General features: G+C 31.2%; 2 protein-coding genes across 2 annotated transcripts in view; both read left to right on the top strand.

Moving 5' to 3' along the window:
* The window catches only part of LOC115232868 (neuroglobin-like), a 29,588-nt gene extending 25,664 nt beyond the window's left edge, over positions 1-3,924 (top strand). The window contains exon 4 of the mRNA XM_029803015.1: positions 3,091-3,924. Within this exon, the coding sequence (XP_029658875.1) occupies positions 3,091-3,246 (156 nt within the window). The 3' untranslated portion in view covers positions 3,247-3,924. The remainder of the gene's footprint in view (positions 1-3,090) is intronic.
* A 9,138-nt stretch (positions 3,925-13,062) lies between these two features.
* LOC115232867 (breast cancer metastasis-suppressor 1-like protein) lies at positions 13,063-15,139 on the top strand. Its single transcript, XM_029803014.1, has 3 exons — positions 13,063-13,279; positions 13,706-13,928; positions 14,226-15,139. Exons 2-3 carry the CDS (start codon positions 13,711-13,713, stop codon positions 14,698-14,700), a joined length of 693 nt encoding a protein of 230 aa, XP_029658874.1. The 5' UTR covers positions 13,063-13,279; positions 13,706-13,710; the 3' UTR covers positions 14,701-15,139.

Here is a 15,139-nt window from a genome sequence, read left to right as displayed (position 1 = left end):
CGTAAATATGATACAATAATTTTCGTTACATTACTTCTTACTTGTAATACACATACACTTTTAGCGCGTAGTGAATAGCATGTTTAATTCGTATAACATAATTAGTGAAAGATTTTATTATAATCTTATTATATATTTTTGTATTGTATTGCAATTGTTAAAACAAAATATGATAAATTTATTTACAACCTTTACTTTATTTTTAAATAATAAATAATCAAATTTTATAGACACATCTCATTAAATTTATATTGTTGAAAAATATATATTTATAAAATTTGTTATTTTAATTAGCACATTTTTATAATTCAGACTGAATAAAGTCAATATAAGCTCATGCAACTAATTAAGAATTAAGTTTTATTGTCGTATGACTTTACTATCTCGTTTTCAACATTATTATATCCATTACATTTTTTTGCAAAATTTATATCATCTTCTTGACTAAGAAAGAACACTCACTGCGGAAAAGATTGGATAACAAACGTTGAGACTTCAACATTGCTACTACACGTCGGGTATTTTGCTCCTTCGTGGCTCTTCGTAATCCGCTACACAGCTGGTGTCCGCCATTTGTCTGCCACGTTACGGCACTGCATGGTGTCTAATGAGAAAAGATTCTTTTTTAACAGTCCTTACATTTTTCTAGCAATTTGAAAAAAAAACAAAGATAGTAAAGTAAACATACAAAAATTATTATGAGGAATATAAAGACACTATCAGCTTATTATTATTTATACGGTCCTCAATTAAAAATTCAAATTTGCTGTGCAAATATTTCTTACCTTAAGGTAATAAATAATGTTTTCTTAAAGATATCGACAATTCGTATCATCAAAAATATCTTTATAGAACACGTGAATATTATTATACAAAGGATAAAGTAAAAAATAAGTACGTAACAATGCATATCGTAACTTCGATTTGTTTCGTGCAAACTAATACAGGACGCATAGGAAGAGGGCAACCGTTACTTATAAGACTTATAAATATTCCACAACTTTATTTACGGCCATGTTAATCAAAAATACTTTGAATTCAGAAGACGAAAATCGATACAATAATGCTTCTGGCACCCGACTCGGCCGTAACACAAATATAAATTGGTATGTTGCGAAGCAAATAATAGAAAATTAAACAGCACAAAAATAACATAAAAACGTATTTTTCTGCTGCGATTCTGAAGCGATGAAAATTGAGGAAAATTTTGCTTAATATCTGAATATTATATGCTTAACAAATTGTTTATCTTAATAAGAATCTAATAGAACTGATAATTACCTATGTAAATTATTATTGAATTTATTGCACAAATTACATGTTAATACAACATAAATCTTGTCAATACGATTACATTAATAATCATAGATATTAAATCAACTAACAGTTTATTATATTGAACAAATAATTTTCTTAATTAATTTGATATTTGTTTAAACAAAAGTGTATTTTTTCAGTTCAAATGATTTGTATTTCAAACCTGCATTCATTTTATTTATCCAATAAGTCTTTTTTTAATATGTCATTAAAATCATCAGTAATCTCATTTATTTGCTCCATTAGAAAAATAGAAAAATAAAATTTGAATTTTATGCTATTGCAAAGAAATAATGCTCTGCATATATACATGTATTTGTATATCATAAATATAAATTACAATATATATACAATATATAGGAAACTAAAATACAACGGCAACAAAAAGTAATAATCTATGTGATACACATCTAAGAGAAAGAATCGTTAAAAAAATGATTTCAGCGCAGGTACGCAAAAATATTTCTCGCATATATATGCAAAGCAGGCTTTTGTTATTTTCCCGATGATGGCGAGGGAACTTTCTTTGTACATTTAAAAAGGAAAATACATGCCAAAATTCTTTCTCTATTGTTTTATCTTCTCGAAGAAAAGGAATACTTAAAAACTAAAATAAAATTTGGAATTGCATAGAAAAAAGCGAGATATAAGAATATTTAAAAATGTGCGTGATTGAAAAAGTGGAAGTTATAAAAATATTTTATTAAAATAAAATTAATTTTAAATTAAATTAGTAGTATTACGATATTTAGAACGGAAGATAATTTTATAATTAAATTGTTAATGATAATAGATTGTAGAGAACATGTTTCATATGAGAGGCATTTCAGATTTATCTCTCGAATTAATCTTGATCGAGGATAACTCGATTTCGTTATTTGATTCTTCTTCGATCAAATTTTGGCAATCAAGTCGTTTCCAATTTTCTAGCTTTTAAATGAGGATAAAATCTAGTTATTCGTGGAATACGAAGGTTTTAAAGGATCATATCACCGAGTGTCGCATTTACTTTCGCAGCATGGAATGTTTGTCCAGGATTTCAAATCTTTGCTTTGGCATGAAATCAAATCGGGTCTGTCCTCCTTTCGAGTTACGCAGGTCATGGATTTTACTGTATATAGGAATTGATAATTCCTGTTGGACGATTCTGTGAGATCATTGTGAATGGCGGATACTAAGATCGCAGCACAATCGCCGATTCAATCGTCGGTTCCGGCATTGTTGTCGGCTATACCGCTGAAAATAGCTCATGATTTAAATATTTTACCATATTGACATTATCTTTCATAAAGATCTAAGAACATTTTCATATATAGTTACTAAAAATTTTTTTTTGTTTGTGTTTTAGAACTTTTATAAAACTTTTTTTATACATATAATAACAGAAGAAGAAAAAATATAGAGATATATTTTTATCTAACTTGGATATTTTATTATAAAAATATGTATATATGTATATCTAAAATAATAATCTTCTAAATAGAAATTTCAAACAAAAATTAAAACAACTTGATTGCCAAAGATTCGTTGGTTAAGGAGAGTCAAATAACGAAATTGAGTTATCCTTGAACGAGATTATATTCGAAAAATTCTTCTCGTACAAAATATACTTCGTATACTTATGCTATTATCATGATTAACAGTTTATGGAATTATGCTTTCGACCTAATTGTAGCAAAATGGTAATATTATTCTTTTCTCTTTGAATTTTCCAAACGCTTGATCTTAATTTCGTATATCACCGTAATTAATAACCAAACGCTTTACTTCCAGAAAATCGAGAAACCGTTTTTGGATGCGGTGGAGCGTACACTGGAGGACCGATATTCGGAAAACGTGGAGAACATCTACAAGCTGACGATCAAGTTCATCATCGAGACGCTGATCGACGGTTTTGACAAGGCACAGAGCGACAAGGCCAAGTCCTAGTCGTCCTAGTCCCGAGGATCCGGCACGCACGCGATCGCCCTCGATCCTTCGAAATGTTGACCGCCCCCCCGGTTCGCTCGGTCCCCCCGACGCCTGGAACGGAAAAGAGCCACAACCGCCATGCCGATTGCTCGGTAAACGGCGATGGGACAATCGTCGTCCTTGCGTTGGTTCACGCGACGCCACCAATTCGTCGCTCCTTCGTTTCTTCAATCCGCTTCGCGCGGATTCCCGAGAAACGCGAATATATGCGAGAGCACGTGGCATTCACGTCGTAAACGTTCTCGCCGGCCTGAGATCTTTTTCCCCCACGAGCAGGTCTCGCTATTAAACGTATCCGGATATTGAGAAGCGGTCCCGAGTCAGTCTCTCGGGACTTCCTCCAAAAACGCGCCGCAACGCGAGCCGAAAGAACCGCGTGATTCTTTCGACGGTCGAAGGGTTTTTAGCAATTCTGAAACTCGATTTGAATAATTTTTTAGTTAATAATAGTATATTTTTTTTTGATATTATAAAAACTTATTCTATCTAAATAATATATATGACGATTCAAAAAATATATATTTATTTATGAAGCCATTTAAAAAATGTCTGTTGATTCGGAACATTTCTAGATGTCTTTGCCACATTACTCAAAAATTTATATGTGGTTTAGGTATGTATTTGTAAAAAAAAAAATACGCAATTTTATTAATGTGAGATATATTTTTTTGCATCCATCAAAAATTGGGCTTAATTGCAAATAATTTGGAATCTTTTTTAAGTAACTCATGAATAGTTCTGCAAACGTCGATTAAGTTAAATTCAAATTTAATTGGTTCTTTGTTTCTTTCTTTAATATTAGTTTCGAAAGGAGGTAAATAGCCAGTTAAACTAAGATCAAAATGCATCAACGACAGCAAAATTAACGCCTTGAGCGCTGTAATTGGAAATTTATCTAAAATATAACGAGTGATTTTAATCGAAATTTTATAAAAAATTTTTATAAAAGGACGCCAAAGAGAGAGTCCATAGAAAAATTCGTGCAAAAGTAATTGGCTCTCATTAAAGGTTCGCTTTTGAAATTTTTTTATTTGCTTGCACATGTTGTTTTTTCTTTATATAAAACATTGTCTGTGAATGGAGGAATTCCTGGAGATAAAAGCGGAAATATTTTGAGAGTGAAGTGCGTACTCTTCTAAATTTATCGAATCCGTGTCAAAACATAAAAAAAGATATTTTAATTTGCATTTTTATTACCAATTTGTAGTTTTGCCAGAGAAGTTTATGTTATATATATTACATTTCATATATATTATCTTGAAAGAAATATGAATATAATAAAAATATATTATTGACAACAAGGAAGAAAATATTGACAGTAAAATTTATTTGATCCTCTATTTAAATGAATACGTTCTCCGAAGAAAATATATTCAGAGTTCAATATGAGTACGTTATTCAATTTTGTTTAATGTGTGATGTATAAATATCGAATATTTTAATTTATTCTATTTCTTCTTAAAATTATCCGTAATTTATTTCTACTCACCAATAATAGACGTCTTTCAAAGACCATAAGTTTAACAGAAGTAAAGCGCAAAGTGATGGCACATCGTTATTGATCAGACACAAAATTAGAGGGAAGAAGGAGGGAGAGCTTTTCTCTTCCATAAGAGAGACCGATCTACTTAAGAGGAATACTTAAACGTAACTTTGGTCAACGATATGATATTCCTCTCTATGAAAAGGAGACTTCGAAATGAAGGTCTTTATTACAATGCCATTACAAACAAAGTAAGATCCGACCAGTCGTTCTAATCTTCGCCTTGGGTCCGTTTTAAGGGTCTATTATGGCGTATAAGAACTCTATTAAATCCTTTTATGAGTGTTATAAAACCACCTAACGTGTAGGTAACGATGACTCTTTCATACAGTTTATCAAGTGTCGTGTAATTTTCTTCACATAATTAATTACGGATTTACGAGATTAAACGTGAAGGAAAAGATGTATTCAATCTCTATTCCATACATTTTTCACGCCAAAGGCCTTTTACGGATAACGATTTTTCATTCTGCTAATTATATTAAACTGGCTTTTACTCATGCGAAGTGTAAAATACTCCCCGGCTTTTGAAGTCTCATAAATCGGGCAAAATTCAATGAATCGGCAAAAAGTTTACATTGTTACACACGCAACAAATTGATTCACGTTTAATAGAAAACCTTCGTAATTGTTTTCATTTATATATATAAAAGATATATAAAACTATATTATCAACCATTATTTAATATTACAAAACATTAAAGAGAATAATAAAAATTAAAATGTTTATTTCTACATACAAAACGAGGCAAAAAAAATCATTTAAAATTTAATTCTTAACTAATGTTACAGAAACGGCCATATATGTTCTCTCTACAGTGATCGATCTATTATTGTAATTACTTTATACGGAAAAGTTTTTTTTCACTTTTTTAAGCCAGATATCGATACCCTGCCATCAGTTATATTTCAATATATATACATATATTGAAGTCAATATATATACATATATACATATATTGAAGTCAATATATATACATATATTGAAGTCAATATATATACATATATTGTACAAATTTCAGATATCACTTATAATGAGTATTGCTCGAACCTTGCCGAACGGCGAAGACAGATACTCCGAGAAATAATTCGCGTATGCACTTTGCAATTTTGATAATACCGCAATATTTTCCGGGGATATCATCGAGTCTGCTGGTGTAAGATACGCCGGCGTTTTAGAGCCGCATTAATGCCGCGAATACGGATTCGAGCTCATCGGGACCGATTTTATACACGTTTCTGCCTTTCAATATGTGCTCGATAATTGATACAAACGCAGCGGCCGACTGCCGCCTTTATTCGCGCGCAAAAGCCTTGGATTACATAAGTCGCGCAGGATATCCTCCGCGATGCGAGACCGAATGCACGAGAATGCAAATGCGCTTTGTCTCGAAACGGGGTCGCGATTTAATCGCAAAAATAATGTGAATGCGAAAGCTTTAACTTGCCTTTTCATTATAATTCCGACGTTTTTACGCATATAACGAGAATTTATTTATTTAATTACATAGAATTTGTCATATGCTCGTCACGAAAGCCTGAAATGTCATTGGAAATTTGTAGAACGTGTTAGAAAACGCGTCGATTTTACAGAGAAGTTCTTCACACGCGCCGCGATTTGATAGACATCTTGACTTCGATCTCCGCTACGTTTGCTGCAATTTATTTTTTAATAAAGCGTCAAGATTGATTCCATGTTATAATTTATTGATTTAATACGTGGAAAGCTGTGGCAGTTACCAATGATCGGCGGTATCATATTAACGTATCTCATTGATTTGCGCATAAAATGCAACTGTATTTAAGAAGCTCATATGCACCCTCCATAATGAGCCAATTAAATCAGTATATCAAACATTAGACTTATATGCTATATAATTGAGCACTATAATGCTGTATAATTGAGCACATAAATTTTAATTAGGCTTTTGCATAAAGTTAATCGAAATTTGCAGAATTGAAATTATGCCAGTTTAAGAAGATATTAGCAATTATTTGCCAATTTTAATCTTTTCTAAAGTTGTACATATATTTTTTATATTCTCGATTTAGTTTAATTAAACTATACAAATTTTGGAAACGTTTTCTTATCATTTGGACAAGCACACAGTGTGATACAAGTTTATCAACATATACATATATATAAAATATATATTAATCATATAAAATTTTTTCTGTTAAGATATTTTTGAAGAAAATCGTTCCAATATTTTGATAATGATAAAAAAAGTTTATATATTTTTCAAAGATTTTATATATATTTGCTGTAAGATATACTTTTAAGATCGCATCGATAGATATGCAGATAAGTCCAAATCATTCGATTTTTACTTTGTCCTAAAGCAACATATTAATCTAAAAACATGTGCGTGACACGAATTCTTTATTTGTTCGTCGCAAGATCGATTGGAGCGATTATAAGTGACATGTAGAAAGACAAACAGAAATTATTAATACATCTCAGATCGATCACAAAATTGTCATGGCAAACGATTGAATTAAATTTTACATTAAATTCTAAACATCTAACCGAAGAGAATAGTAATTTCCAAATTCTCGGTAATTCCGTCAATTTTCAATCATGGATTCCTTTATAATTAAAGCGTTAAATAATCGATATATATAATGCTTTATTACATCTATGTCTATTATTTCTTATACTATTATTATGCATTTCTTATTATTTTAAATTTCTTTACTTTTCTACTTCTTGCGAAAAAGATTTGCTTAAGAAAGATATCCGCTTGCGTTCTGTGCCATGAAAGGACTCCACAACTTTTCACTTTGTACATACTTTGCTTTTCCTTTTCCAACTTTTATTTATAAAGAGGCAAAATCGAAAGTACAGAGTGAAAAGTTGCAAAGTTACTTCATACAATATTCGAGCATACGATACGAGGCTTTCTTTTCAAGCGCGATCGAACGTTCGAATCTGATTCGACTTGCTGGTGATTCGCGGCATTACCAAGTCCGAGAAAACGGCGGAACCCTTCGACCGTCAAAGGAGAACTTGTATAAATTTTTACTCGTATCATAAGGCAGAAAAAAGTGTGGTTGTCAAATGTGGTGCAGGAAAAAATGTCTCTAGGGCAATCGGCCCTTCGCACGCGCAAATGTCAATTTCCTAGGAGGTCTCGGGAAGGCAGAAAGCCCCTCTGTATTTCTCTGTATCTTCCTCGCTGTCTTTATCTATCTCTATTTCTTTCTGAGGTCGATTCGCTTATGTTGCTCTCTGTGGAGGCCGACGGATCGTTACATATCTTTGAAAAAGGCCGTAACACACATACGCGGACGACTGCAGAACACAGTGGCTTATGAAAAGACATTGCAAAAATATAACATGCGATACGAAAAACTTCGTTAGAACCCGTCCTACACATATATGTATGTGTGTATATGTATATCTCGTATATTTTATTTATTATGATCATTTCCAGAAAACTTTTTATTTATCAATAATTATCGTGAAATAATTACAACATATAATATAAATTCTACCATTAAAAATGTTATTATTGTTGTTATTTTAATTAAACAAATAATTTAAAAAAAACTTTATTGAAAAAAGTATAATTGATTGAAATGAGAAGAAATTAATTTAATGTTAAATTAATTAATTTGCTGCATACACGTATAATTTTTATACGCTAAGGAATGCTATTTTTATATCAATAATTGCCATCGTAATGCGTCTACATTTACTATCAAAAAATAATTCATCATTATTTGGACACTTTATATACGGTTTAAGATTTTGTGGTATTTAAAGATGAGTTACCTAGCAGACATTCATTGTTTGGATCACGTTGAAAACGTCAAACATGGTTTCGCGCAAAAGATAGAGAACTATGAATAGCGCCCTACTTATTCTAAGTTTTCATCTGCGTTCTCTCCTTTAATCGGGAATGATCATTAGTACCTCGACGCGAGACAAAGATAAATTGCGCCATAAAAAAGTAACAACGAGATAAAGGTCATTTTTTTCGTTTTTTTCCTTGACGATGCGTTTAACAGTTCGCTCCCTTTCAGAGCGATACATGGCCGGTCGCTGTATCGGTCATTAACTTCATTAACTAATTCCACGAACCACGAATAATCAAACTAACCGTCGTGCACGGAGAAACTTCCTGCGGGACAATAAACGACGTAAATAACGAGCATGCTGCGAAATCGATTTTCCAACTAAGATGACTAATATAACCAGAAGGTTTTTGCGACAGCGTGCTTCAAATGTGCTCAAAATGCGCTCAAATTTTCGATAGCAATTTCTATCTAAATTATTACTCGCTCTACATGCAACATAATACGATATTAATATTTAGCATGTTCGCGAAACATGCTAAATATTAATATCGTATTGCAAGAAGTCTCTAATATTAATTTTAGATGTATATTATTCATTTATCTTGAATTAATATTTAGCGCATTCAATATTATTGCGAAAATTCTCCAACAATAATGAATTTTCTCAATAACGTACTTTGAATGCGACAAACGCTAAAGTATTATATTTATAGCGGAACAGTCACTTGAATGATGATAAAAAATTCCATCTTAGATTAGTATTATCATACATTTTGTTTCACGCGACTTAACACGACATGAGCGCATTTAACGTCTTGAGAACACGCTATTGTTAATGAACCTAATATGATAAAGTATTGAAAATGCGAGCTATACTTCTTGTTACGTTCTGCAGTCGTTTTCCGCTCGCCAAGAATAGCGAATACGTTCCCTCAGAGAGAAAGAGTGCGTGTGTTCAATAGCGAAAAACAGAGAATAAACAGATTCACGCAAGAGGATGTGCGTCGCACCGATCGCGTATACAGTCGTAAAATCCGCGAACGCGTCCGATGTGAATGCATCTTTATTCACCGAGACTAAAATCGATCGAACAAATTAGATAAGGTAATAGCGCTTCCGCGGTTCGCGACATTCCACCGTCGTCGAAGTTCATAAACCTCCCCGGTGTAATTATTCTATACCGAAGAAAAGAATTAGCAGGTTGAACTTGAAGACGGTTACGTTCCCTTCAAGCCAATTTCAAATCAACATAATAATTAATTACATTAATTAAATATAAATTATTATTTATTTTTTATGCTTACAATTATTAACGCCATTACATCGATAATGTTTATTGGTGCGTTATATTATACATAATTTATTCAATTGATTTTATGCTTGTATGAAGATCGTCGTTGTTTTTGGCATGAAATCAGTTGGATAAACTATGTATTACGCATAAGTAAACTTTATCGACGCAATTGCATTAATAATTGTAGATAGTCTCTTTCTTAATGTAATTTTTTTTTATTCTTTACCCCACGTTTTCTTCCTATTTATTGCTGGATACATACATTACTGAATAACTAATCACACACAGCGATAAATGTTTGTGTACATTTATTATTATATAAAAGGCTAACAAATGAATGAGATAACAAAAATATTCTATCAAAAGAAAAAGAGAGAGATAAAAAATCTACAGTTGATATAAAATTATAAAAAATTGAAATTATATTGATTTTATCACAAAATATCGCATTTATCCAAGGCTATCGCATATCTTGCTTGATTTTAATTTTACCTTTTTTCCTTATATGTTCTAAACAACTTTTATGTAAAATTAAGAGAATTTCAAATATTTAAGTTTTAATCTCTCAATATTTGAAAGATAACTATGTGACGAAAATATTATTTTTATCCAGCAAAAGGATTGATTTAATATGCTCAAGCAGTCATTCAGTAGCGCATTTATCCTACCGTTGTGATTTGCATTCTATCTTTTACCAACGTGATATCAGTGGCTATCACGAAGTCACATTCGGAGCTTGTGACTTTTTCCTGGCGAACCGCGATCGTGCCGCATAAATGTTGCATGAAATGAATATTAAGAGTCTCTATAAAGCCGTCGCCGCACGAGAGAATTATAGATCACATCGAGCGCCTTTTTCATTCTTTCCCTGACGCTAAAATGTATAACTCGAGGACTTTGCTGGGCAAATCAAACAATAATCGTTTAAGCATAAAATTCATATAATTGAAAGTATGATCTTCAACCATAAAACAAAAACAATATTGATAGGAGAATACTCGAAAGATAATAAAAAAGTAAATAAAGAGTCAGAACAGATTAAATTCGTGTGTGCCAGTTTTTTAGCATGAAATTATATTTAACATAAAATATCTTCCAATTTTATAAACTTATTTTACACAATATTGCTTAGAATATTTTAGCATAACATTTATCACAAGATCAAAATTATCTGCGGATATTACGCTAAGATAAACATTTATATTAATATCTTTTTTATTTTTTCACGACATACTTTCGGCAAAAAATTTTTCGGTAGACAAGTGAAAAACTGACATCACGGAAAGTTTATAGAAACAATATTTTGATATTTTTCTTTTCTCACATTCTTCTGTCAAAAAAATCTTATTGCTAGAATCGATCACGTACGACTGGAGATATTTTGTCAGCCCATCAGCGTCCTCGAGAGATACTTCGAGCATTTTATACTTTATCCCGAAGATTTAAAGACTACCATAAAGCACAAAACGTGCGACGCGTTACATCTGTACATTCGTCCCGTGTGCGACGGAACTTGAAGCGAAGTAAAAGAAAAATGAAGAATAGAAAAATAAAAAAAAAAAAAATTATAAAAAATTTTCGTACGAAACAAATTGCACAAAATGAGCTGTACCTTTTTTTCTTGCAGAAACCGAAAGACCTATTTAACCGAAAGTCTTCATGGAACGCGCAGGAAGCATACAAGAAATATATATTATTATATAAATATATATACGAGATATATAATTGCTAGAATATACCTTGCAGAGTTATATGCGAATGTTACATTGTCTATCTGTTTGTTCCATACAGATCCAGATGTATTATTGTGTATCCGATGGAGTATTATATATCAAAATATATAATATATATCTATATATATATGTATTTATGTATATAGGAACTTGAAGCGAAGTAAAAGAAAAATGAAGAATAGAAAAATAAAAAAAAAAAAAATTATAAAAAATTTTCGTACGAAACAAATTGCACAAAATGAGCTGTACCTTTTTTTCTTGCAGAAACCGAAAGACCTATTTAACCGAAAGTCTTCATGGAACGCGCAGGAAGCATACAAGAAATATATATTATTATATAAATATATATACGAGATATATAATTGCTAGAATATACCTTGCAGAGTTATATGCGAATGTTACATTGTCTATCTGTTTGTTCCATACAGATCCAGATGTATTATTGTGTATCCGATGGAGTATTATATATCAAAATATATAATATATATCTATATATATATATGTATTTATGTATATATATACATATTTTAAGCTTCTCGTTTTCCTTATTTTCTAGTGACTTAAAAATGATTTCTTTTAAATAATAATATTAATTATGTTCTATATTATATTTAACAATTATTTTTTATGTCAAGAATTACGCTACTATCGTTGAAAAAAGGAAGGTTATACATACTTTTCTAAACATAATAAAATTTTATCCTTCAAGTGTTCCTAATTCTTATTAATCAATGCTGTAGTAATTAAAGCAATTAAAACCTACCTCTGTATATGGTGCACCAAAGCCGAATTCAATTCAATTGATCCACTAAATTAATATAAACTATTATAACGAGAGAGATCATTCCCGCGATTTTAGATAAACTTTGTATATGGAACAGCGCATACGGAACGCCAACTATGTTCCAACAAACGTAGACATAGAACTATATAGTCACATCCATAAATTTACCCGGTAGGTAACATGCTATGTTTTGGTTCCGTTCCATACTATATCTACGAAGTATGTGTGCGAAAATGAATTGAAGATTCATCATTTTTATCTCAATTTTAAATTTTTTTCCATTCCAATGCTTGATTATATGTCTATCTCACTTTAATTGCAGAAAGTATAATGAAATGCAGATAAAACAGAATGGTAACAGAGGAAAGATTTTGGCAACGGCTATCCTAGTGTTTTTCATGAGACGCTTCCCAAGCTTCATTTAGTACCTCTATCTGCGTCCATTTTATTAAAAGCTACATAGAACGAAATATATAGAATAAAATATACAATTAAATCTTCATAGAGATGGAATATGTTCCTAATTCACAATTTATAAATTTATAGTCCGGACACGCACACAACGGCGATTTTACCGGCAATGTCAGAAAGTCGATTGGCTACGTAATTCCATATTTCTACAATGAATGCAGATGGCGATTAAACAATGGCTTGGTAAAGTGAAAACTCCGGGATGGCTTTTCTCTGCTCTTTTCAGTTGGTACAAGATATCTTTACCTCGCCATATCTCCCTGGCAAAACTGGCTGTCAAGCATCGCTGAATACACGAAAAAATATATTTTTTTTTTTTAAGAATTCAACGAAAATTTTAAAACCAAATTATATATTACGTAGTAAGTATACCGACGATGTCATGAAATTTTTAGATGTAAGATTTCTGGAACATTCAAATCTAATTATATATATGTGTGTAACTTTGTTATGCTTATCTACGTATATAAAATATTATCTCATTCAGTTCAATAATTGTATTAATATTTCAAATTACATTATTGATTTTATTGACATAAATTTTGTACGTAGGCATGTTGCATTATAATATTATACCAAAATATGCACGATAGATATTTTTTTGCTTTGTGCACGAAAATTTTAATAACTAATATATAATCTAATAATATAAGGTAGATTATATCGTATATATAATTCAGATACACTTGTTAAGATCTGAAATAAAGCTTTTAATTTTTAACATTTATCTTTACATTTATTGTGTATAAGAAAAATGCAACGTGCATAAACAACGAATTTTTTTACAGTATAAATGCCAAGCGTTAAGGATGAATCGGAGGCAGAAGGAGAGGAGATGTCCCATGACAGCAACGAAAGTAACCAGAGTTCTGCATCATGTGACAGTAGCGCAGAACATACTGACAGTGATGATTCTTCAGAGATGGATGAGGATGAATGCGAGAGGAGACGGAATGAATGCATGGAAAACTTATTAGATCTAGAAAGACAGTTTACTCTTCTCAAAGAACAGTAAGTATATTCCATATTTAGCAATAATATAATAATATAATTTGTACAACTCTTATTTAAATTTATATAGAATATATTTACGAAAACATTTGGCACAATAGGGAAATTTTTTTCATTCTAGTAATATAAATATTATAATATTTAGAAGATTAATTTTATTAAGAACACAAAAAAGTCAATATAACCTTACAATTTATAATTATGAAATTGTAATTATTAATTGTTGATATAATATAAGCAATATTTTAAAGTTCTAAAGGTTCTGAATATAAACCCTTATTTTAATGTCTATTTCAGATTGTATCGAGAAAGAATTACACAGGTGGACACAAAACTTGGAGAAGTACGTGTTGGAAAATCTGAAGAGTATCTAATACCACTAGAGCGACTAAAAGAAAATATGAAAACAAAAACAGAGGTAGCTGGAATATTGAAACAGTACAGGTTGCAAAACATACAGAACAAATTTCTAGCAGAAGAGCAGGCTGCCTTGCAAAATTTTGAAAGTGAGAAAGGATTGATTTGGGATTGTATTCATAACGATCTCCAAGAGAAGATTCGCCGTTTAGAGGAAGATAGAAACAATGTGGACATACATGCGGATTTATGGCTTAATACGACTGGTAGAAGACGCAGGAACCATTTGGAGAGAAGACGAGCAGTTTCCGTTGCAGGTCCATACATTGTTTACATGCTCAACGATGCGGATATATTAGAGGATTGGGCGTTAATAAAGAAAAGCTTAAGCAGTTGGAAAACGGAAATAATGTAATCTTCACTCGAGAGTATCCAAAGAAAATATTTTCGACACTAATATTATGCGTCCATCTTTCATACGAATAGAGATTTCGTCCAAAATTGGTTTGAAATCAGACAAATACATTTTCCATATTGGCGTTCATTGCGCGTCTAATGTTTGTACAGTGTGCCTTGAAAAAAAATGAAGGTAGTTGTTTATTTTAAGGAACATCTCGTTGACTCTAGACTCTAGATAAACGAGAACTGGTCTCTTAAAATAAGAAAAAGATTTGCCAAAATAAACATCAAAATTGATATATGTATTTCTGTAGTAATGCAGGAAAATTTTCATTAATGTAGGAAAATTATTTACACATGACTGTGCCGTCAATAAGAGCAGATTCACAGCTCGAAAAAAAAAACAGATATTTACTGTATATTAATTTTACTTAATAAAACAAATTATATATCAA

Source organism: Formica exsecta, unplaced genomic scaffold, assembly GCF_003651465.1.
Source record: "Formica exsecta isolate Colony F162 unplaced genomic scaffold, ASM365146v1 scaffold15, whole genome shotgun sequence".
Taxonomy (NCBI): domain Eukaryota; kingdom Metazoa; phylum Arthropoda; class Insecta; order Hymenoptera; family Formicidae; genus Formica; species Formica exsecta.
This window is presented reverse-complemented; position numbering and strand designations above follow the sequence as displayed.